At 32.9% G+C, this 23664-nt stretch overlaps 4 protein-coding genes across 4 annotated transcripts in view; 2 read left to right on the top strand and 2 right to left on the bottom strand.

Moving 5' to 3' along the window:
• LOC148301153 (uncharacterized) overlaps window positions 1-9411 on the top strand; it is an 83261-nt gene extending 73850 nt beyond the window's left edge. Inside the window, exon 5 of the mRNA XM_088273734.1 lies at window positions 5889-9411. Coding sequence (XP_088129860.1) covers window positions 5889-6094 — 206 coding nt within the window. The 3' untranslated portion in view covers window positions 6095-9411. The remainder of the gene's footprint in view (window positions 1-5888) is intronic.
• A 150-nt stretch (window positions 9412-9561) lies between these two features.
• LOC148301152 (UPAR/Ly6 domain-containing protein rtv-like) lies at window positions 9562-13782 on the bottom strand. The gene is made up of 3 exons (XM_088273735.1): window positions 13546-13782; window positions 11172-11345; window positions 9562-9904 (listed from the first exon to the last, which is right to left on the bottom strand). Exons 1-3 carry the CDS (start codon window positions 13607-13609, stop codon window positions 9690-9692), a joined length of 453 nt encoding a protein of 150 aa, XP_088129861.1. The 5' UTR covers window positions 13610-13782; the 3' UTR covers window positions 9562-9689.
• An 880-nt stretch (window positions 13783-14662) lies between these two features.
• LOC148301151 (protein lin-9 homolog) lies at window positions 14663-17820 on the top strand. The gene is made up of 2 exons (XM_088273733.1): window positions 14663-14882; window positions 15221-17820. Exons 1-2 carry the CDS (start codon window positions 14864-14866, stop codon window positions 16966-16968), a joined length of 1767 nt encoding a protein of 588 aa, XP_088129859.1. The 5' UTR covers window positions 14663-14863; the 3' UTR covers window positions 16969-17820.
• Window positions 17821-20668: 2848 nt separating this feature from the next.
• Window positions 20669-23354, bottom strand: LOC148301150 (nuclear pore complex protein Nup50-like). Its single transcript, XM_088273730.1, has 3 exons — window positions 23139-23354; window positions 22847-23018; window positions 20669-21959 (listed from the first exon to the last, which is right to left on the bottom strand). The coding sequence occupies exons 2-3, from the start codon at window positions 23009-23011 to the stop codon at window positions 20886-20888; spliced, it is 1239 nt and encodes a 412-aa protein (XP_088129856.1). The 5' UTR covers window positions 23012-23018; window positions 23139-23354; the 3' UTR covers window positions 20669-20885.
• Between the last annotated feature and the right edge of the window lie 310 nt (window positions 23355-23664).

The raw sequence follows: 23664 nt of genomic DNA, 5'->3' as shown, positions 1-23664 counted from the left end.
GGCGGCTACTTGTACCCTATTAAAAATATATCAATAATCGGCCCTTTGCCCTAGATACTCAAAAATCTCAATAAAAGATGCAATCTGCTCTATTATTCATGGTCTATTATGAGTTAATGCACCATAAATATATAAAAATATATATGTTTATGATCGTGACGATCAATTTCGGCCCTTTGTATTACTCCTAACTGGCCTTAGGTATTAAACATAGTTGTCTCGCCCTAGGAAATTGTAATTTCACCGTCTTTTGATCTAAATTACGTACGTGTCGTAATCTCTGACCACCGAGTGTAATAATAATAATAAAAAATAAGCGTTCAAACAGATTAAATCTAAATGACGATTTGTACATTATTTACAATTATTTATAATCTTTTAAGTACTCCACGTTTAAGACAATTTTATTTGGGTACATTTTTCACATTTATTACCTGGCACTCGCTCATATATTTTGCTATTTAGCTTAATACATGGGTATGAATATTAGCGGATAATTATGTAATAAATTTCCGTGCTTAGAAATTTTGAGAAAATTATAATAAACTTTACTACGATAAATATCATGGCATGCATGATATTGAGCGCAATATCTATTATTATACACATAATTACAAATTCGTACGTATGCGTAGAAAATATGGACTTTATGGTAATGCAAGATGATATCATGTTTTTTTTTTACATACTTCTCATCCAAGTACCTAACTCGATTTTTTTAAGTAATACCAACATAACATAATGGCAATTTGATACACTATCTATTACATTAGTTTTAAAAAAAGATAAGCCACAAAAAATTATTTTAATTTTAATTTTATCTAGAGGGAAAGGGTACCCAAATTTTCTAAAAATATCAATAAAAACCAATCTTGAAATCGATTAAACGTAGCGTGTCCATTGAAGTCAAATTAAAACATTGACTTCGGATTATAGAGCTTGCATTATGCAATTTTTAATTTAATTTTCACATTTCAATATGTACTGTAAGTACTTAAGGTAAGTGTCTATAATACTGACCTAGTTTTTGTCTTAAGCCGGTCCATATTTTTAAAATATTTATTTAATATTAAAACGGCTTGATAATTTTTTTAATTTATTTTTATTTTTTAATGGGATAGTTTTATCCTTACAAAGTTAAAAAAATAATAGTCAAAAGTCAAGTGCATATATTAAAATCCACGCAATAAACAGTTAAAGGCTTTGTATTCAATACTGACCTATTCGAAATGGATTATTTCATAATACTGACCGCTGTTGCCCCTATTACTGACTATGAGTGAAAAAGACAACTCAATTCATATTTTAATATATTTTACCATATGTAAACTGGAGTAAGATATAAGTATTTGTAATGGAAATAAATGTAAAAGTAAGTACTTATGTGAAAATTTATTATTTATTAAAAAAAAACATATTGGTTAAACAAAATGTATTGTTAATGTATTTTTTTAAGCTCACTATAAATAAGTAATTCTGGAATGGAATAATTTCCTCTAGCATTTAGTCACACCGGTTCTGGAATTGTTTTTATGATTCCTTCTGAAGTATACTATCCTGTTTTTCTGGCACTTCCAGTTCAGGCATACCACGACCTTGATCAAAGCGGAACCATCCTTTTTGGGATTTATTACAATTCCTAAAAAATTCCCCTTCCTACTTTACAATACAGGACTCATTTTATTTTAGTTTTTACGAGGAAGATTTTTTTGAAGACCCTTGGTGATTTTCAGTTTTTTTTTCTTCTTTTCTGCCACTTTATCTTCTGGCACACAGAGACTGCTTAACCTTTCCTGTCCAGAGTAAAAAAAAAACAATCCGCGGGTTCCGAAGGGGGTACTGGCAATACCCCAAGTAAAATGCTAAAAATACAGGTTTTTCACAAATTCGACTTATGTCAAAATGTTTATCATGCTATTGTTATTCTATTTTTTCCATTTAAATTTGAATTTTCTGCAATAAACAATAATTTTCAAAAAAACATAGTTGTGAAAAAGTTCTCTGCGGAAATGACATTCAATTCCGCCCAATGTTTAAGCATCACTGGACACTAGGCGCTTCGGCCGGAAACGATGCAAGCGAGAGGGGGTGAGGAGAGAAAGAGAGAGAGAGAATCATACTACTCGGTACATACTAGCGGGTTTCTAATTTGTCGTATATTATGGTGAAAAAAAAACAAAGAATGGTAAAAAAATCAGATAGCGAGAAACAATACAAAAATGACATTACGTTGTATGAACAGTTTGGACTTGGGTTTAGGAATATCTGTCCATCTGTAGCCTGATTTGGAAGTGAACAAATTTTCTTCATTTCTACTGTTGTCTACCATATGTACGGGCTTGACGCTGTTAGAGTCAGATTCATCAAGTTCTTGGATTATATAGTTATCTGAGTCGGCGTCGGAAGCATAATCTTTATTTTCTAACCCTAAATGGAATTCATCATCACTTATATACATACATCAGTGTCCGTATAGCTCAGAAGTTGCTCAATCATATCATCTGTCAATTATTTTCCACTCATTGTTAGGGTAAAGTAAATATTAAAATTATGACAATTTAATTAGTGTAAAAAGGTAGATATTTATAAAATAAATATGAAAATGCAATTGCACCAAGAAATTTCAGTAGATAATTTAAATTAATAATAATTCTTATTAGAAACGAAAATAAACACTCTGTATTTGCCAAATAACGCTAGCGTATCGAGAACACGATTCACACGCGTGCAAATTTGGGGATCTACCGCCGATGGTTAAACTGTGGAGATAAATACAGCGCTAGTAAAGAAATTGATATCCCCTTCGGAACGGGACAGTTAAACGCTGTTAGAACATTTAAGATCGTGGGATTTGGAGGTTTACAAGGAGTAACCTCATTTGGGTGTGCAACATTAGAGCATGATTGTAGAGTGCCTGATATGTATATACATATATATATACATATATATATATACATATATATATATATATATATATATATATATATATATATATATATATATATATATAAATATATATATATATATATATATATATATATATATATATATATATATATATATATATATATATATATATATATATATATATATATATATAATATATATATATATATATATATATATATATATATATATATATATATATATATATATATATATATATATATATATATATATATATATATATATATATATATATATATATATATATATATATAAATATATATATATATATATATATATATATATATATATATATATATATATATATATACATATATATATATATATATATATATATATATATATATATGTATATATATATATATATATATATATATATATATATATATATATATATATATATATATATATATATATATATATATATATATATATATATATATTTATATTTATATTCTACTAACCCTTATCCGCACCCGATGGTGCACTGTATCTGCACTGATGTTGTATTGACGCAGTGTTATCTCGATAGTTACTTACATGAAGGCAAGGTGATCACTCATGCGAGTATAGTGGAATCAGTTTATGTTTGATAATAAACAAAGTTTTTTTTGTTGATATTATGTTAAAAAAGAAAAAATAAATTGTATTTTAACATAAGAAAAATCACAAAAAGATGGCTCAGAACGAAACTCCTTTTCTGAAATAGTATGTGTTTATAATACTGATCTAGATTCGTTTCTATTACTGACCGCTGAAACTATTTATTATAATTATAAAACCAAGCAAAAATATATAGGTCAGAATTAGGCCCCCATAATCCAAAAACTGTATGCTATCCAAAGCACGCAAGAAATTTACGTATTTAAGAATTTTCACAAATTTATGTAAACTTTAAAAATGCTCTCGTCTTACTCATTACTGACCTATAGGTCAGTAAAGGAAACTAATGAAATTTCGGGTGAATGTAATACTGACAACTTTTATTTTATAAATGTATTGTATTAATCATATGGTTATTTCACAAATACTTTGTTTTTTGTAAATTCAATACACTAAACTAACTAACACATATAAAATATTAGTAAATATCAATCATATAAAAATAATACACCTTTAAAATAAAACTTGAAAGATTAGGCTTGTCTGTTAAGGATTTTCCGTGTGCGCGCGCTACTTGCCAGATGTCCAAACTATAACTGATATTTCAAATATGAAAAATCAAAATATTGACTGTAAAACATTGTCATCACATAACACAAGCATGGCTGCAGTGTTGGTAATATTAAAAATTAGTAAAAATTGAACCAGTGTCTTATTATCTGTTGTTTCTTTGAAATAGGTCAGCAATAGGGGCTAGGTCAGTTTTATAGACACTTACCTTATACGCTTTTTAATATAATACTTAGCGAAGATCACAATCTTTTAAAATACGGTCTCTCCTGACATCTGTGAACAAAATGAAAAACAACTCTTTTTTTTTTATTTACTTATTTTTTGCCTGAATTTTCTCTAATAAGGAAGGAGATTTTCACATATATTTTATCTTAAAATAATAATAATCTGTCAAGTTGACAGTGTCACCAATGGAAATATAACAGCAACCGGATATAAATTCTGTAAACGCTCTCTTATATTGTCAGCCCTAAAATCAAAATACGATTTGAAACCTGTTTGGTTGAGGTCAAAATTGAGATTGATATAGTTATTTTATACTTGACAAAGTTTTTTTAAATACACATCCTCATATTTAACATTTGTCAGCAGTATTTTCTTACTCTAGTATTTGTTTGACACATTTCGGACGGGTGTTTTTTATGCCTGTGGACCGCTGGCAACGAGATTTGTTAATTATGTACAAATAGTTTTTACCTTAACAAAGAGATTGGTACATAATATTCATGTCAAAATATTAAATCATTCCTTCTTTTCTGACTTTGAAATGAGGCCGGCACACAAGGTAAAAATATTCTTTCCGTCCTTAAGCATCAATCGACCGAACGGGTAGAAATACCTTTCCCATCCTTAGGGCGTTTATGCACTACACGGAATTTTACCGTCCGGCAAGTCAGTTAACGTTTTAAAACAATGATTGGCTTGGATTAGTTTGTTCTTTAGTCCATCTTTCTTCAGATCGGTGCTCTTGATCGGTGCGTGAACACGTTGCGCGTAAATTCAGTCACGTTAAACTGTCGTATTTGTTTTTATTTTTCAAAACCGGACTGCCGGACGGTAAAATTCCGTGTAGTGCACAAACACCCTTAGTGTGTTTTAATATCATCCTGGACTGGTATCTGAAGCGCATGCTCGATCATGTTGCCTTGATGTAATTAACAATCGAGATAACACTGCGTCCATATACTACAGTGCTCTATGCACCATTGGATGTAGATAAGGGTTAAAATAATTAATGGAATATTTGTAATATGTGTTTTCAAAATACTTCAATAATCATATATTGTATTTTATCCATCCATAAAAGATTATAAATATTTAACATAAACTTTGTAAATACATACTACTTTTAAAAATTGTTCTTCTTATTATTTGGCAGCCATCTGTCCACTGCTAAAGATGTAGGCCTCTTCTGTTTTTTCTTTCTCTCATTTGGGCGTTTTCGATCCACTTGTTCCGGTCCTTATTATTAATTACCATACTTTAATAACATTGAAGCTCGTTGAACAATAAAGTGCAATAATATTTGGTATTTACCAAGTTAAAATTAAATTTTAAAGTGGATTTATATTGCCAAAAAGTGAATAATGTGCATTATCTTCAGAGAACACAGATTACAACCTAACCCAGTCTAACCTAACGTCAAGTCCTTATCTACATGAACAATTTTAACTTGCACATTATATAGGTAAGAAAATATCAACCTTTTTTATTTGCCTTTATTAATAATTTTGTTTTGATTCCAGGTAATGGTATCTATGATCCTTATTTCCTAGATGGACTGGATGCTGTTCGAGCCTTCGCCCGGATAAAGGCTCACGGAGAATTATTTCATCATGAGATTCCACACATACGAGCACTTCTCGCTAATCAGCGAATGCGGTTAGCTAACGGACTACAACCTCATCGACTTGGGAGCATACGCCCTACATCACCATGGCATAGATTATAAAATAAAATTTTATCCTACATCGTTACAACCACTCACTATTAAATTAATATGACATCGCTAATCCTCCATATTCATAAGTTAAGGGTAAATCCGATTTCCTAGCAAACATTTTATGATCTCAGTGTTATTTGCAACTAATTTTGTGGGTTTAAAAGATTACTTTTTTTTTGTATTTAAACTAAAACTCCCTAATGCTAGATTACGAAAAACTTTGTAATAGCTAAAAGTAACATAATACCACTCAATAATAATACCTATGGAGAATTTTGGTGTTATTTAAGACAAACATTTACTTCTTTGCAGTGTAATGGTTAGTGCTTTTAACTGTTATGCTGAAGATCCCGGGTTTGATTTCCAGGGCTTGCCAAATAAAAGTAAGTGATTTGTTACCGTAATATTTATTCAATATCACCATGGACAGGTACCTAAAATGCAATACTGATCAGGGACATCAATGTTATACGGTGCCCTTTGCAGTAAAAGACAAACGGTTTTTAAATAGACTGATCCAACCACATACATGAAGTGTTATTTTGATTGTACATTATTTTATGTAATACTTCAGGTACCAGTCCAGGGTTATTTTAAATAAATATTTATGTGAAAAAATCACTCACTTTTATTTTGACCCCCCCCCCTCTGGGAGTCGAACACATTCCAGCCAAACGCAGTAACCACTGCACTTTGTTCACCCTTGTAGGCGGACAAAAATCATAAAACATCAGCTAACTACTGATTTAAAGCAAATTTAGATTCAATGTGTACAAAATATGGTTCATTTATTTATGGGGATATTATTGAAATATCTACTACTAATATTTATTTGACATCATTATACTACATACTGAAAAGTATATGAGAAAATGCACTGTATATTCAACACTCTATTTTTTTCAATTGTTTGTTGAATGATAGCATTTTTCTGAGTTATCATGCCATGATTGTTGTATGTTTGTTTTTTATACTTCTTCTTGCCAAAATATTTTGTCCACCATTAAAAAGGCTAAGTTATATCAAAGTTATGGACACTTTTTATTTAAAAAAAGAGAAATATTTGTGTTTTTACAAAAATATTTTAATTTCATACTATTTCTGTGACTCTTAGTGGCTCATTATTAGAAATAGGTATCACATTGTGGTAGAGTGAGTTCGAACCGAGATACTCTGACTCAAGAGTCCGCGACACTAACCACGGGACCACAACGCGACAATAATAAAGCGTCACTCATCAATAAAGTGTGATAATAACCCAGCAATGCAGCGTCAGAATTATGTATAATTTATAGCCGTCAAAGGTGGAAAACTAGGTTTGGGAAATACTAGACTTAAGCAATAAAAACAGGTGAGTTTAAAATTATTTGTTGACACGGGGTTTAATGTATATTTTACATAAATGAAATCCATTTTAATCTTACCATTTTGTTTGTGATATCAAACAACAAAATCGAAATGGCTGAACCTATTTCATAATATTTAGCTCACTCCTTTCAAGAACGTCGTAAATCAAAAATTGACAATTTTCAGTTGTGCATGTTTTCAAAATGTCCAGAAAATGTACTATATCCCAGCAAAAGCGGCATATTTTTAACTTAATATTTACCCGCTACAGGGCAGAAGGTGTTGTTTTTGCATTTTGAAGAAAAGGTATTGTTTAATTATTTTTTTAAATATACTAAATATTTTTCAAATGGAGAAAAAACCATCAGGTTTTACCTAAAAAGGTGTGTTGTACAGTAAAAAGTTCAATAAGTGGCTGGATATTTATTTATTTTTGACACATTGTATTATATTTTTAAACCTTAAAAACGTTCTCCTGAAAAATCAAGTTTTTTGATTTACGACGTTTTTGAAAGGAGTGAGCGATATGTAATATTGATTATGATTTTAATTCATTTTTGAGTTCCCTTTGAGTTATAACATCAGTTTATCCGTTAAATGTCAAACACTATCTCAGTTTACTGTACATGGGTGAGTAAGAATTTTACAATAGGTTTTTTTTTAATGTAATAATTAAAACAAAATTTATCTGTTACAAATAATAGTTTTTATTTTGTTGCATTTGGTAAATATATGGAACACAACAACGAATATTAAAAAAATTGATAAAACACACTTGATGGTCAAATTGTAATTTTTTTACTACTTACTTTTAACTTTAATCCCATATGGACAGTTAGAAGAGTGTTCAATAGCTTTTAATCGATGTTTTTAATTATTTCTGTACAGTATCGAATATGAGATTTATAGTATGTCCAAATCTATTATAAATAAACTGGTTTTAATCAAAATTTATTATTGAGATATTTATGAATGATATTATTTGTCATGTAAATGGCCATAAAATATATATTTCCTATTCTTTCATATTCTCTTCTCATAAAGTTTGTCATCTCTTCTTAGATATAAATAATGAATCAATTTGGATATTTGAGATTGAACAATAAATTCCTTAATTAGGTTAAAAAATTAATTATGCTGCCATAAATGAATGATCGGTTAATTTTATAAAGAATATTTTACTATTATGTATTATGTAAACCTTGAATTTGAATTTAGTATACTGCAAAAAGTATTTCCGTAATCACTAAGGCATTGAATATTTATTTTCATAGTTTGTAAGATAATATTATTATAATATAGAAAATCATATTAAAATAACATGTTTATTGATATTTTCTATGTGTGAGATTGCTAGTTTTTTTTTTATTATTGTATTTTGTATTATATGTATTGATAGTGGAAAGAACTCCATCTTCAAGAAATGGTTGCAATAAGAGTACCTTGTGTTTTGAATGTACTAAGTAGCGAATGTGCTTATTAAATAGATTATGATGACAGTCAAATCATAAATGTATTTGTAAACTAATTTAAAATTATATAATGTGCCTTTTATATGATTAATAAAATTTGCCAACCTCATATAAATATTTATTTCATTTCTGCTTTTAAGTATTTCTTTTCAATTTATAAGATAATGCTAAATATACTGTCTGAAAATACTAATAAATTTGAAGCAACCAACAACTGGGGAAACCAAAAATTATCAGTGACTGGCCGTCCACCCAACGATTGTATATTATATTTTCTTGTCATACTGCGACTGGGCAGTGCAATGGCTGAACAATTTTATCCAAGCAAAAAGTTATTACCTGTTGATGTTTATTTTTAAATGTATTTTTTTAATTTTGGTGTAGTAACAGCAATCCAATGTAATCAATTTGGACTGTTGCATGAAAAGTGATTTTGAGTAAAAAATCATTCTAATATTTATTAATTATAATATCTGAGCTGGGATTCTAAGACAACATTTAAACCACGTAAAGCGGATAAGTTTTGTATTTCTGATGACTGGGCATTAAAATGGTTATCGGTCAGTATTAACGCGTTAACTTTCCTGTGGAATCAACGCTTTTATCCATATAAAACAAGAATTACATTAGATGTTGATAAATAAGAAAACAAAAAACTTTAATCAAAAATGGAAAATAATTTTTATTTCAGAGTCAGTCATAAAAAACATAATTAAAATAGTACAATTTGATTTTATTTAGAGTATTTACATAGCGTGGCAATTTAATTGCATGTAAATAATAATTTAGTAATTACAGCAATTTAAAATCAGTGAGAGGAAAAGTGTCACAAATAGTAGGAAAGAATTTAAACTGTAATTTTGGTTAGATCCGTTGCACAAATCACCTTGACAAAAACACATATAAACCTTTTTGTAATTCCAAACAGTGTAAGCGCAACGTTCTTCATTATCAGATGGTCCACGCTGCAAACACATTCTCTGAGTCGCTATTCCATAATCTAAAACATTGGAAAGAATATATTATCAATATATTTATGCAACTACAAAAACCGAGACGTGGTAGCCAAACATGTTCAGCACTACACTACAGAGACAGACATAATTTCACAGAATTATTGACTAAAATGCAAGCGTTCTTGAGGCTGTATTTTATAACAATGGCAGTAATTGGTCAACAATACTGAGCAGATAAGAAAAAAAATCTGTTAGCCAGTTCCCAGTCTAGCCAGAGCGTGACTGGAGCAAGGAGTTTGTATTATATTGAGTGCTGCTCGGTAAAATCGTATTCCGAGTTATCAGTAGTGATTTCTCAGAGCCCAATACAGTTAAACCTCCCATAACAAGTATAATTCGTTCCAGAATCTTACTTGTTAAGCGAAACACTCGTCAAACATTTTTTGTTTTGACTAGCGCAGAACTCCCGGCTCACAAGTAAATGTTGTGAAAAAGGGACTTGCCTTTTCTTTGTAACTTGTTATGCGAAATGTGGCTCATTATAGTGGGGACTGACCGGAGCATTTCATCGTAACGTACCGCCGTAACATCGCTCGAGGCAAGCATGTTACGTTACGGCATTGCTGACTGACCGCAATCAGTACTCATTTAGAACACAACTGCTCGCTTGTGGCCTTGTGCTCAGTGTTGATATATGGATGCCAAACCAAAAAATCTTAATTACAGTCTAGAAATCTGTGTTAAATTTGTATAAAATCAATAACCCAAAATCTGTATGAATCTTTGCATTCGTAGTTAAAATGTCGAACGACGAAGACGTGATTCTTGGTTCTGTGATTTTCATAAATTACAGCTTACTCCAGATGAAGAAAAAAAATATTCCACACAGTTTGGGGAATTTCCCACAGATTGGCAACCCTGGTACTGACCTAAAATTGCATCCAACTTCGGATGGAGCATTCGTAATGAGCGGCGAGCAGCTCAGCTCGCTGTACTGACTATCCAAATGCTCGCATCGTAACATGTTACGTTACGACGAAATGCTCCGGTCAGTCCCCACCTTTAAGGAAGCAACTTTTACACTTTTTTTTACTTGCTATGCAAATTACTCGTTATGAGAGGTTCCACTGTATAAAGAAGTATTTGTTTCTATTGATTAACCCGAGTGGTGTTCAGGCAGTTGTATTTCGACTCGTAGGTGACAATTTCCCAAAGTGATGAATTCTCTTGCCTAAATTGAATTGTTATAATCTAGATTTTTTTTTATTAAATATAAACTATAAACTGGCATGCAAATAAGTGATTACCAACCATCATCTTTATAAGTACTTCCACCCTCCAACATCTTCCCACACCAACCGGAGGCGCATGGTCCAGCTTCCACTCCACGAGCGGTATCAGCTTGAGTGCTGTTCAGTGTAAAAGGATCCTTACAAGTCCCCAAGTCTCCTCGAGACCTGCATGTGAAACATCGCTTCAGCAACCCTGAAATTACACCGAGTCAACCAATCATTTTTGTATGTTAAAATATATACTATGAAAAGTAGGATTTAATCTAAAGAAATAATATTATACGAGCGTACAAGTTCATGAATGAGCAAGAGTCCGTTGAGGTCATGAAGTTTATATCGCTCACTCCTTTCAACAACGTCATTTATCAAAAAACTTGATTTTTCAAGAGATCATTTTTAAAGTTTAAAAATATAGTAAAACGTATTAAAAATAAATATCAAGCCACTTATCGAACTTTTTACTGTGCAACAGATCTTTTTAGGTAAAACCTGAAGGTTTTTAATCCATTTGAAAAATATATTTGAAAAGTATATTAAAAAAAAATAATTAAACAATACCTTTCTTCAAAATGCAAAAACAACACTTTCTGCCCTGTAGCGGGTAAATAATAAGTTTAAAATATGCTGCTTTTGATGGGATATAGTACATTTTCTGTGCATTCCGAAAACATGCACAACTGAAAATTGACGATTTTTGATATATAACGTTGTTGAAAGGAGTGAGCGATATGTGAAAGGTATTGTTAAAATGTTCAATTCTTATTTATCAGAAGATATTTTTACATCTGATACCTAATGAAAAAAAAAACATACAAGACGCTGCATACAAAAAACTACAGCGCCAGTCAAGGATGCCATATGGATAAATTCAAAGAAATTAGTTCACTAAACAATAAGTTTGGAAAACTTCAATTAAAACAGAAAATGGTTAAAACAATATCAAATAACTAAATCTGAGAAAAAAGTAATTGCCTAATTGGGAACTTGAACCCTGGAACTTTAGATCTCACCTCTGCTGCAAATAGAAAATACCCTTTTAAATCTTTTTCGGTTATTCTACGAAGCAAGAGAAACTACATTTATTCAATAATTATATTATAAAGGTGACACTTAATACAAAACTTTAAACTTTAAAACGATCTCCTGAAAAATCAAGTTTTTTTTATAAATAATGTTGTTGAAAGGAGTGAGGGATGTGTGGTATGTACTGCTGTATGGTTCTGAAACCTGGACCCTAAAGGTGAATAAGATAAATCAGATTAAAGCATTTGAAATGTGGCTTCACTGCAGAATGCTTTGTATTCCCTGGGTGGATAGGGTCCCAAATGAGAAAGTTAAAAGAAGAGCTGGATCATACAGAAAACTCTTATCGAATATCAAGGTTTGGAAGATTTTGTATCTGGTTCACGTATTTCGTGCAGAGAAATTCCACCTTCTAACAATCATCATAATGGAAAAGATAGGACGCTGAGGAACTGGCAGAAAACAGAAATCGTGGCTTCGCAACATCTGCAACCGGATCGGATAAGAGGGGTGGAGGAGTTGTCCCAGAGTGCGCATGGTCGCGAAACCTTTGCCAAAGTGATCGCCAACGTTGGGAGGACCTGACAGGGCACAAGGTGTTATTGACGGTCCTAGTAAAAGTATGAGTAATATATAGTCAGATATTACAGTTGGATATTACGAGCATCTAAAAATAAATATGTATTGTACAGAGGTGGGCGGATTGAAAGGGCTGGTATCATGTTAACATGATGCACGCGGGAGGCAGCCTCATCTGGACTGGCCTTATCCACGAGCACCCATGTTACCTCTAAGTATAATCATATACATTGACCAGGTGCCCATTAGACAACTAGGCCGCAGCAAACAGATCGAGTGGTCACTGAGGTCTTCAATTCCTTGAGTAAACGCACTTAGAGACAATATAGATGGTGACCAATTGCTTGAGAAGTATTTATTTACCGTCTGAGATCGACTCGGCATTAATTAGAACATTCATTATTTGAAGGCTGATCAGTCCTGCACTCTAGATTCTTGGATCTATGAGTAGAATACATTTGATAGGATACAGATGTGAAGGAGCAAACGCTGAATGAAGGATATTACTGCTATGTGGGAAAGGAAATGGACTAGTAAAACTAAAAATCAATTTGGCATAAAAAAAAATGTGGTAGGAACCTAAAAAAACATTTGCTAACACAACTTAGTGTTTTTCAAATTTAAAGTTTCCGAAAATAAAAATTAAATTATTCACTTAACGTTTGTTTTTCACAATACAATAATAAAACTTTTCACAAATTCTATGTAGGAACTAAACGCGCAGGTAAGCAAAAAACCCGAAGCTGTAGTAGAGATTCACGTTCAAGATAATAAACCATCATACAAATTACCTTCCACATCGAAAATAAAAAATCCAAATAAGACACTGATAACAATATATTTATTCACCATCATGAGAACAATAGGAGCAGCTGTTAATTATTTCATTACCCATACATTCTACACTTTTCCTACGATTTACATCCTGATGACAACTGCGGATATGACAACTCGATATAAATATTCAAGGTGCTTCGAAAACACTGTTATCTCTTTCTTATTTTAGCTTCTTGGGCAATGCATAAGAGATAAATATACAAGCTTAGTTTCTCTTCCAATGAATAATTATTTTACGTAAAGGCCGCTTAACACTTTTGAAACCGGCTACAGACTATCGGCCGATCACGGTCTAACATTTTTTATTTGGTTATTATGCCAGTTATTACCACGTTACATTAATTTCTTTAAAAAAAATATTTGTACACATTGTATTTTGGATTCAGAATGTTGCATTTATTTATTGTTCATAAAAAAAAACACATTTATATAAATAAATCAGTATTTTAATATTCTAGTATTAAAAATATTATACTAAGGATATTATGTTATATAAATTGACCATTTTTTACTATTGCATTTTTCATAACTTTTTATCGATCAATCGTTCCTAATTATAATACTTCATATCACTTCAAATCGTTCGCCATATATTGTATGAAAATAAATATAAACAATCGCAAATGCCATCTCTAAAACCATTACTTTAAACAAATATTTAGCCACAAAATTTACTACATTACATCACAATTTCATTAACTAAATCTTAAATGTAATAAAGCTTACAAAAATAAAGAGAGACACCGAACAACGATTTACTTAACTTTTATGGGGAAGGTCACCAAGGAGAATATTGATTTCCTTTTGTCGTTTTGCGAAAAACACAATTTTTAATAAAATAAAACAAATTTAAAAAAATAAAGGTGTTATTTTTCTCCCTATGCAATTGTTTAAATTATTCATTACGATTTTTGTCGATTCGTTGTAAATAGGTACTTTAACGGATTTTAAAAGATGTCAAAATATATCTGATTAGTTGACTGGCAAGCCCAACTGTGGGTATTTTTTCATTAGGTTGGTACTTGTCAATATTTCTTTCAAACGCCAGATTACGATAGCGGTATTTGATGATTTTATTCAAAATATTGGACGTTATTGTCGATTTTAAATGAGGCTACAGTAAAAATCGTAGCGTTATTTATCTTAGATTTAATAAATATTCTCGAATTCATTAATATTTTACATGCGTGCAGACAAATTCGTTCATATTTTTCCCGCTTGCGCGCACACGGTCGCCCTCTAGCGACACAGTTTTAAGGTGACAACGTCAACATGGCGGATCGACTTGAATGTGAGTTTTGTTTTTAAGTTTTAAATAATCCGTTTTCTTTTCTCAAATTGAAATTTGTTCGTTCAAAACATTCGTATAATATTTTTCAGATCTTTCTTTTCATTTTTAAGACTACGAATGCGTTCCTTAACATTTATTTTTTAAGTATAAACATCTTTGACATATTCAAAATTTGAAAAAATTCAAATATTATTTTAAACGTCATACTGATACGGGTGTTTAACGTTTAAATATTAACGAACACGTATCAGGATCTCGAGCACCAATATCAAATTCTAGCTATGGACCTCCTATTTTATCAGCATTATGCAACAAAGTTTATTTTATTTATTCCACAGACGAAACCAATTTGAAAAATGGGACAGTAATGTTCGGCAGTTGCGCCGCTAAAATCAAGGATGAACCCGATGAAATGGTGACAGACGAAGATGACGGAGCCCCCCCGGCGTTTGGTCCGGCGGCCCTCGGATTGCATCGCGTGGGAACCACTCTTCCCCCCAAACCCACTCCCACACAGCCGCTGCAAAAGTTAAACGCCAGAGGTATGCCAGCTAGGATAAGGAAAAAGAATAGATTGTTCTTCGATGATAACATCGTTAATGCTCCACCGCCGAGAGCTTCCCCTAAAAGAGGACCCAAAACTACTCCCTCTAAAACCCCGAGCAAACTGACCTTGTCAGCTTCTAAAAAACAAAAATCACCCTCCAAGACTCCTCGCATTTTGCGGATCGTGCAACAGGACAATGGAACCACCAAATCTGTTCCCAGTTTATCTCCGGATCGGAAAACCGGCCAAAAGATCGGTATGCGTCTCCGCAACCTTCTCAAACTACCCAAGGCCCACAAATGGGTTTGTTTCGAGCACTTTTACAGCAATATTGATAAACCATTGTTCGAGGGAGAGAATGACTTCACTATTTGTTTAAAGGAATCCTTTCCTAAACTGTCAAATCGAAATTTGACTCAAGTCCAATGGACAAAAATAAGAAGAATCATGGGAAAGCCCAGGAGATGTTCTCAATCCTTCTTTGCCGAGGAGCGAAAAGATTTAGAACGTAAACGTCAAATAATACGATTCCTTCAACAGAGAAAAAATGGTAACATTTGCTGTAAAGATTTGCCGACTGAAATACCTATGCAGCTCGTGGTGGGAAGCAAAGTTACAGCCAGGTTGAGGAAACCTCAGGACGGACTGTTTACCGGAGTCATCGACGCTGTGGATACTTCTAACAATACATACAGAATCACCTTCGAGCGTCCCGGTCTGGGAACCCACTCCGTGCCCGACTACGAAGTACTGTCCAACGAGCCTCCGGACACACTCAACCTGACCAGCATATTGTCGCAGCAGCAGCGCCTCCGGCAGGGGAAATCGGAGCACCTGAATAATGTGCGTAGCTACTCTGGAACTGTTTCCGAAAAGTCCTACAATGACCCGCTTTTGGGATGCGTTTCAGGGATTCAGAAACCGGATGACGTTACCAATATCGGAGGGTACCCTGTGAAATTCCTAGAACACATTGTAAGGATCACAAAAATTCTAAATGCCAAGAAAAACAAAATAAAAATGCTCCAGGAATTCAACAGTGAAATAGAAAAACGAAAATCTTTCGGCGAGAGGATGCCGGTTGACTTTGAGCGACGATATGCGGCTGTCGTAATAGAGTTGGAAAGAATGAACATGGATCTTCAGGAATATTTAAATGAAGTACAGATTTATTGCCATGAAATATCGCCCGGCCTGTGTGAAGATGTCATGTTGGCCCCGTCGCATTTGAGAGAAAAGTGTAAAGACGAAGCTACGGAACTCGTAAATAAGAATAATGTAGGGTCCGTTAAGAATGAGAGGATTCTGGATTTGATTATTGATTTAACGGCGTTGATGTTACAAGTAAAAAGTTTATCAGACTCTGAGCAAAACGCGTACGAGTTGAAAGTCCTTCAAGGTACCATGGAGCAAATAAAATCTAAACTTCAACCCACTGACCAACATATATTCCAAAACTGTGTTGAAATTCATATGCAACGAATACAGATGGGTCTCGGCCCAGTGGGATTAAGCGCTTATATGCCCACCAGCTCGTAGATTGAAGAATATCTTTGTTGAGTTGTATTCTAACAAGACTGCTATTTATTTATTTTCCCTCTCAAAACGGATATGAGCACACATTTTTATTCACATCTAGCGATGATAATCCACATTGAGATACCAATTACCTCACATTTATATAGCCAAAGGCATATCCGCAGTTTTGACGAATTGTAATATATTTTCATTGTTTCAGAGTTCTTAAATATTGACTTTTTTCATTAGATAAATGATTATTTTGATGTGTAGATTTATTTAATATATTATATTTAAGAATATAATTTCGCTGTACTAGAATGTATTCTTTATGCGAGTAATTTAATGAATTATTTGAAAAAAAAATTGTTTAACAGATGTGGTCCTCCGGGAAGTAAAAATTATATTTTGTTTTGTTTCTTTTGTGCGTATTATTTGTAATGATAATGTACGTATTCAAAGGTCATCTTTATGTCTTGTAGATAGGTAATGTGTTTGTGCTAAAGTTGTGTGTATATTTCACATCTAAATAGAATATAATTTACAAAATATTTAAATGAATTTCCTTCTTCATAGTTATGAATTGCAATAATTTTCTAATATATTGGTATGTAATAGTTGATATATATTACACTTAAATTCATAATTAGGCTAAAACTGGTAATACCGTTAAACACGAGACTTTTATTCCTTGTCAGGAAAATGCTACCTTTTATCTGGTGGCGTGTATCGCATATTATTTACTAATTGTGATATATATATAATTGTATAATATAAATACCTATACCCATAAATTATTCAGTTATATGTAAAAATATAGAAATGTTTAAAAATAATGTGTTTTCATTTATTATAATATTAAAAAAGCGAAACTAGGTTATGGAGATGATCTTTTTTTAAAAATAGACAATTATGAACTACACAATACTCCAATTTTTTGTGTAAGTAAAAATATGAGATTTTTTATGCTCTTCTAGAGCTATTGCATATTCTTCTTCTTCAAACCCTTATGGTGCATAGGGCACTGCATTATATAAACTCAGCGTTATCTTCATCGTTACATACAAAAGAAAGGTGATCAGCCTTCCACTTCGGGTACCAGTTCAGGGTAATATTGAATAAATATTAGAGTTAAAAAATCAGTTACATTTATTTGCCCCCCCCCTTCTGGAAATCGAACCTGATACCTCCAAAACGGTAGCCAAGCATGATGACCATTACGGAGGCGGACATGACTACATTTATTTCATATAGAATAAACAAATCACCATCATGAAGTTTAATGTACAGGTATATTTTCATAAACTTTTAATAACATAACAGCAGTGTCTCCTAGGAGTTCTCTAGATAAATTTGTCAATTACCGCTAGGCATATGACATCCACTGTGAAGTGGCTACTGAGCTAGAGGATCCGGTTTCCATTTCTAGATAGGTTAAAATAATTTAAAACTTATTTTACATTAATTACATTATTTATTTATTGTCACCCTAGACCAGTGGTTCCCATACTCTTGGCCCACGGATGCCTTTTCTTTGTCAAGACTTGCCTATGGACCCTGAGTGAAAAACTACATAAATACAAAATAGAAAAATTGCAAATTTAACTTTGATGTCTTGAATGGTGAGTAAATGGTGACATAAAAATAATATATATATACATAAAACATTTTCTTGAAGAAGTATTTTCTGCTCGTTTGCTGTCTTCTTCTTCTTTATGAGCCTTCTGTCCTCCACTGCTGGATATAGGTCGCTTCCGTATCTTTCCATTTGTCTCAAGTGTCTTACTCCAAATTAAAAATAATATGAAACGTGAGGAAGATGGCATTATTACTATTGACAAAATTTGTTTTAAAATCAGCTAATAATTTATTCATTGTTATTTATTATGATGTGGCAGTGAGGATAGCCTGGAACGACTGGTTCTGATTGGTAGCCTGGAGAGGAAGATCCCTACACGATGGACCAATTAAGTTAAGACAGCAGCAGGTACCTCGGTGGGTGGAGCGGTATGTGCAGTGCAGTCAAAGGATAACTGGAGAAGAGTCATTGCTTAGACAAGGGTCACAACCTTCAGTAATGAGGACTAAGATAGAGAAGAAGAATTTGTTATATGTAACTTCCATATTAATAAAAATGTGTCTTATATTGTTTTATATTATATTACACCTTCCACAGACCCCCTGAGGTTGTTTAGGGACCCCCAAATCAATTTGAATTTTTCATGGACCCATGAAATATCCCAGGAGGTCCGTAAGGACCACTACCCTAGACTGTTACCTGAAGTACTGGATTGAACGAGGAGGGACCTTGTGTAATCTTTAATCAAGATATTACTGCATCAATATGAAACAATGCCCTAAGTACCATTGGGTGCGGTTAGCCGCACCCGATGGTGCTTAGGGATCTTTATTATGTTATATTGTACTTAATCACTGAAATAAGGAATTCTGTATACTGTTTCACCATTGAATTGCTGAATGATTACCATAACTACAAAACTGCCTCACGATGGACTAAACGAAAAGCAAATATTTTTGACAATATTGATTCGTCATATTTCTTACTTTATATACGCTTCTTACGGGCAGCGCATGGAATTGACAAATTACTCCAGACTCTTCTGTGGTTGTCTTGGACCGTGCATAATTATTAAAAAATAATATCCACAACTAAACATCCAGATTATGGTGGGGAAAATATGGTTAGCATGTCTAACTAAAAGTATACAAAATTTGGGACCGATTACAAGGTGTTTGTTTTTTGACATTTTCTCGAGGAATCACACTTATAGAAATTGTTGATACAAGGAGTATTTTCCAGAGTTGTAAATATTAACTCTTTGGAATCCAAACGTTATGTACATTTGTGGTTTTTAACTTTCTAATCAAAATGCAGTCAATTCATAGGTGTCTGTAAACAGCACTGCCATTTCGAGTCTGCACTGTAAAAACAGCAAATTGTACCAAATTGGGGGTTTCGCTGACAACATTGAAAAGATACCACACATTGGTTGAAATTGCATGTAAAACAGCCAAGCATTGTAAAGTCATACCTACCATCTACCATCGCCGGCGGCTCAGCATTTCATTACAAAAACAACTTATTTTGTAGTTTATAAATGTAGTGCTTGTTTTGGGGATTTTTAAGATAGTTTCTTTATTTCATGTTCAATGCTTACTATGGATAATGCATAATAAACATTGCGAGGTGGGGAATGTCAGATCAATTCTAGAGCAGGTCAGTTAAAAACTAACCCTCAAATTACAAGCATGTCTACTAGTAATAGAAAGTGTCTCAATTTGTAAAAAGGAAGAAATCATTTGTGAAATATGTAGAATGTGACGCAAAAAGTGTGTCAATGCCAACATTGTGGAGAAACAAAAATGTCTTTTTATCTGCATTTGAAAACAACATCACGGATATGAAAAAAATTAGGAAATGTGATCATATAAACATTGATGAAGCTTTGCTACAATGATTTTGAAAGAAGCGAAAGATTTTCTAAATTTTATAGGAAAAGTGGATTGACAGAAAAATATTGTATGTATCTGTGTAATGGATAATTTGTTTAAAATGCGACTTTGTGTTTGTGACCATTCCATATCATATTATTAAAATTCGGGTGGGAGAAATAAACGACAGATACGGGATAATGAATATTCGAGGAACGATAGATGGAGGTTTCACTGCAATTATTATAAAATTATACAAAAATCATCGTTTTACCATTATACTTGAAGATTTATATTTCACAAAATTAAGTAAGTACATGTATCTCTGATTTTACATTATGTACTTAAAAATTTAGAATATTTGATTATTATATACATATGCGTATGCAATTTTATATAAATAATGAAGATGCCTTGTCATTTTATGTTTTATTTTTTTTATTTAAAAGATAAAAACTGAGAAATAAACATTATTTCTGAATTTATTATTTCTTGTATTTATCCAAGGTCTCCAGAAGTTCATCAGCTTCCTCACTGGATTTGACTCTGAGCAGGACAGGAACTGGTGGTGGTTTGGCTTCTGGAGTTGGTATAGTGACCACCATGACATTGTTTTTCCCCACTCGCTTGGTTGGAATGGAGGCAGAGAGCACCATGTTGATTAACAGGTTGCCGAGACTATTATCAGCTCGAACGATGAGCTGACACTTTTCACTACCACTGATGGGTTTCAGATATAGAGTTCCGACTCCTCTATCTCCAAAAGACCCTTGATTTTTCACAAAAACTTTGCATCGTTTTGAGTAAACTGAGTCTTCTTCAACTACGGGTGTGAATGATACTTTGGGTGGTTCTTCATCTTCGTCGTTCTCTTCGATGGGTTTAATATCCGTTTTCTTCTCGTCTTTCGGAATGTTGCTAAAGGAGAAAGGCGTACTGGCGCTGAATGAAAAATTATTTGTCGAGTTACTTGCGTTTGTTAGGGGTGGCCTTTGATGCCCAAATGAGAACATAGGAGCCTGGGAAACTGGAGTAGATGAAAAACCTTGGCCAAATATGCTATTAGCCGGCTCGTTGCTTGCGTCAGGATCTTCGTCATCTTCGGCACAAGTATCTGGGACAAGTTTACGTAAGATATCGGGGTTAACTTTAGAATTAATATTAGTTTGTGAAATAAGTCCCGTATTTCTATCACTTTTTGCGGATTTAACGATTTCATCCATTTTCGAATTTTCCGCTTCATCTTTATCCAAATCCTTTAAGTATTTCTTGTAATCATCAAAAACAGGTGTAAGGATACAGTATGGATTTTTCTCAATATGAGATTTGATCCATTCAAAGACACTCTGGTTAAGATTTTTTAAGCTCGCACAATATTCACTGCTGTGATTTATTTTGGTTGCATTAGTTACACTGGCTTCAGGTTTTTTATTCTTAATACATTCGGTAGATTCATCCGTATCAGGTTTTCCATTTGGTATACTAGAAAGGAAATTGAACGTTCCAGAAGATGGGGTTTTCCCAAATCCTGCAAAGCTGCTGAAGATTCCTTTTGCTGGCTGAAAAAGATATAAAAGGTCAGGCATCAACAGCAGGCACCAGTAATGGGTTGGTCTTGTTAAAGGATTTGCTTACTATACTATATTTGGTGTGATACACTATCTTAAAGACGACAGGTATTTTATGATTACTACATCAGTTGATGAAATTAGGGACTATCCAAACCTAAAGAAGTTAATATATCCCATTGGTTTTCAACATCAGAACTGATAAAACGTCATTTTTATTGGAAATCGTTGCCATTACATTTTTATATATTGTATATTAACCCCTTTCCGCACCCAACAGTACACAGGGCACTGGATCGTATTAACGCAGTGTTATATTGATGGTTACTTACATGAAGGGAAGTTGATCACCCCTGCGCTTCGGGGACCAGTCCAGGGTAATATTAAATAAAATTCACCAATATTTATTCCCCCCCCCCCCTGGGAATTGAACCCAGGACCTCCAGCAAGATAGATACATACGCTAACCATTACACCACAGAGGCGGATAAATAGATTTTTATACGGCTGTAACTTGCTTGCGCATGCTACCAACAGCGCGGGTTCAAGGGGGCGTGCTCTGAGCACGCGTTCAAAAAATACTTAAAGCAAGTATGCTTACTTCAAGCGAATGTATACAGGTAGAGTATGCTCGCTTGAGCGTGCTCACAAATATACTTTATTAGCAGCATGTCTATCTTTGCCTTAAAACTTGTTGGTAAAACATTGGACCATCCGCCATTCATAGCATCATCAGTGCAAAGCCAAATAAAAACGTGACGCGAATGGGCAAATTAGAATTCAATAAAAATTTCGTTGGCGGCCATCTTCGTCCATCTAACAGATTTCAATATTACAGGAAGGTTACTAGGAAACAAATTCTCAGAATTGCATTTCACCTCGTCTTTTGGCGTTACATTTGCACGGCGTTTGGCAGTTCGCACGACTCGTTTTTGAAGTTCTTCTTGGGCAGCGACGCGAAATGTCCCGATGTCCTCCGGTTCATCAGTATGGTCCCAATTATCCGCATTTAGCTCGCTACCGGCCACGCGTTTATTGGACATGATTAAGCTGTAAATATAACGATTATTATAAAACTAACATCGTAGTAGAGAATCGTTCGATCAACCAATACTTGCATTAATTTCTTAATAAACAATACATATATCGCTATTTTTCTCAAGTGGGTACCTGTCAGACTTCACTCAAACATCGATTATGTCTGTAAATATGAAGCAAATGCGCGGTTAACAAGACACACAAAAATTATCCAATAAGACCAAGTCACGATTTAGGTTCAAATCCTGTAGGGATCTATCGAAAAGAAAATATAATCGCAACAAATTAAACCCGGCTGCACGCGCGATTGTGCGAGACGAGAGGAAAAGTAGACAGGCGGACATAGGTAATAGAGATGGGAATTTAACAATCGATATTGAAAAATAGTACTTAAACACCGACACGTCATACACGTACATCAAACTAACATTATGACTAAAACTAACTTTACTAACAATAATAATATATGTGAAATAATAATTTAATTTATTAAATATTTAAAATATAAATGTAAAAAGTTTTGATGAATAAAAAGAACTTAAGACTAGAACACTCTTAAAAGGTGAACACCCATAAAATAGTGAAAAGAAGAGAAGAAGACCATAACATGTTTATTTTGCTGTGGATAAATTTAAGCCGCGATAAATTTAACAAATAT

This window comes from Brachycentrus maculatus, unplaced genomic scaffold (genome assembly GCF_059751285.1).
Source record: "Brachycentrus maculatus isolate JH-2025_06_01 unplaced genomic scaffold, ASM5975128v1 h1tg000601l, whole genome shotgun sequence".
Lineage (NCBI taxonomy): Eukaryota > Metazoa > Arthropoda > Insecta > Trichoptera > Brachycentridae > Brachycentrus > Brachycentrus maculatus.
This window is presented reverse-complemented; position numbering and strand designations above follow the sequence as displayed.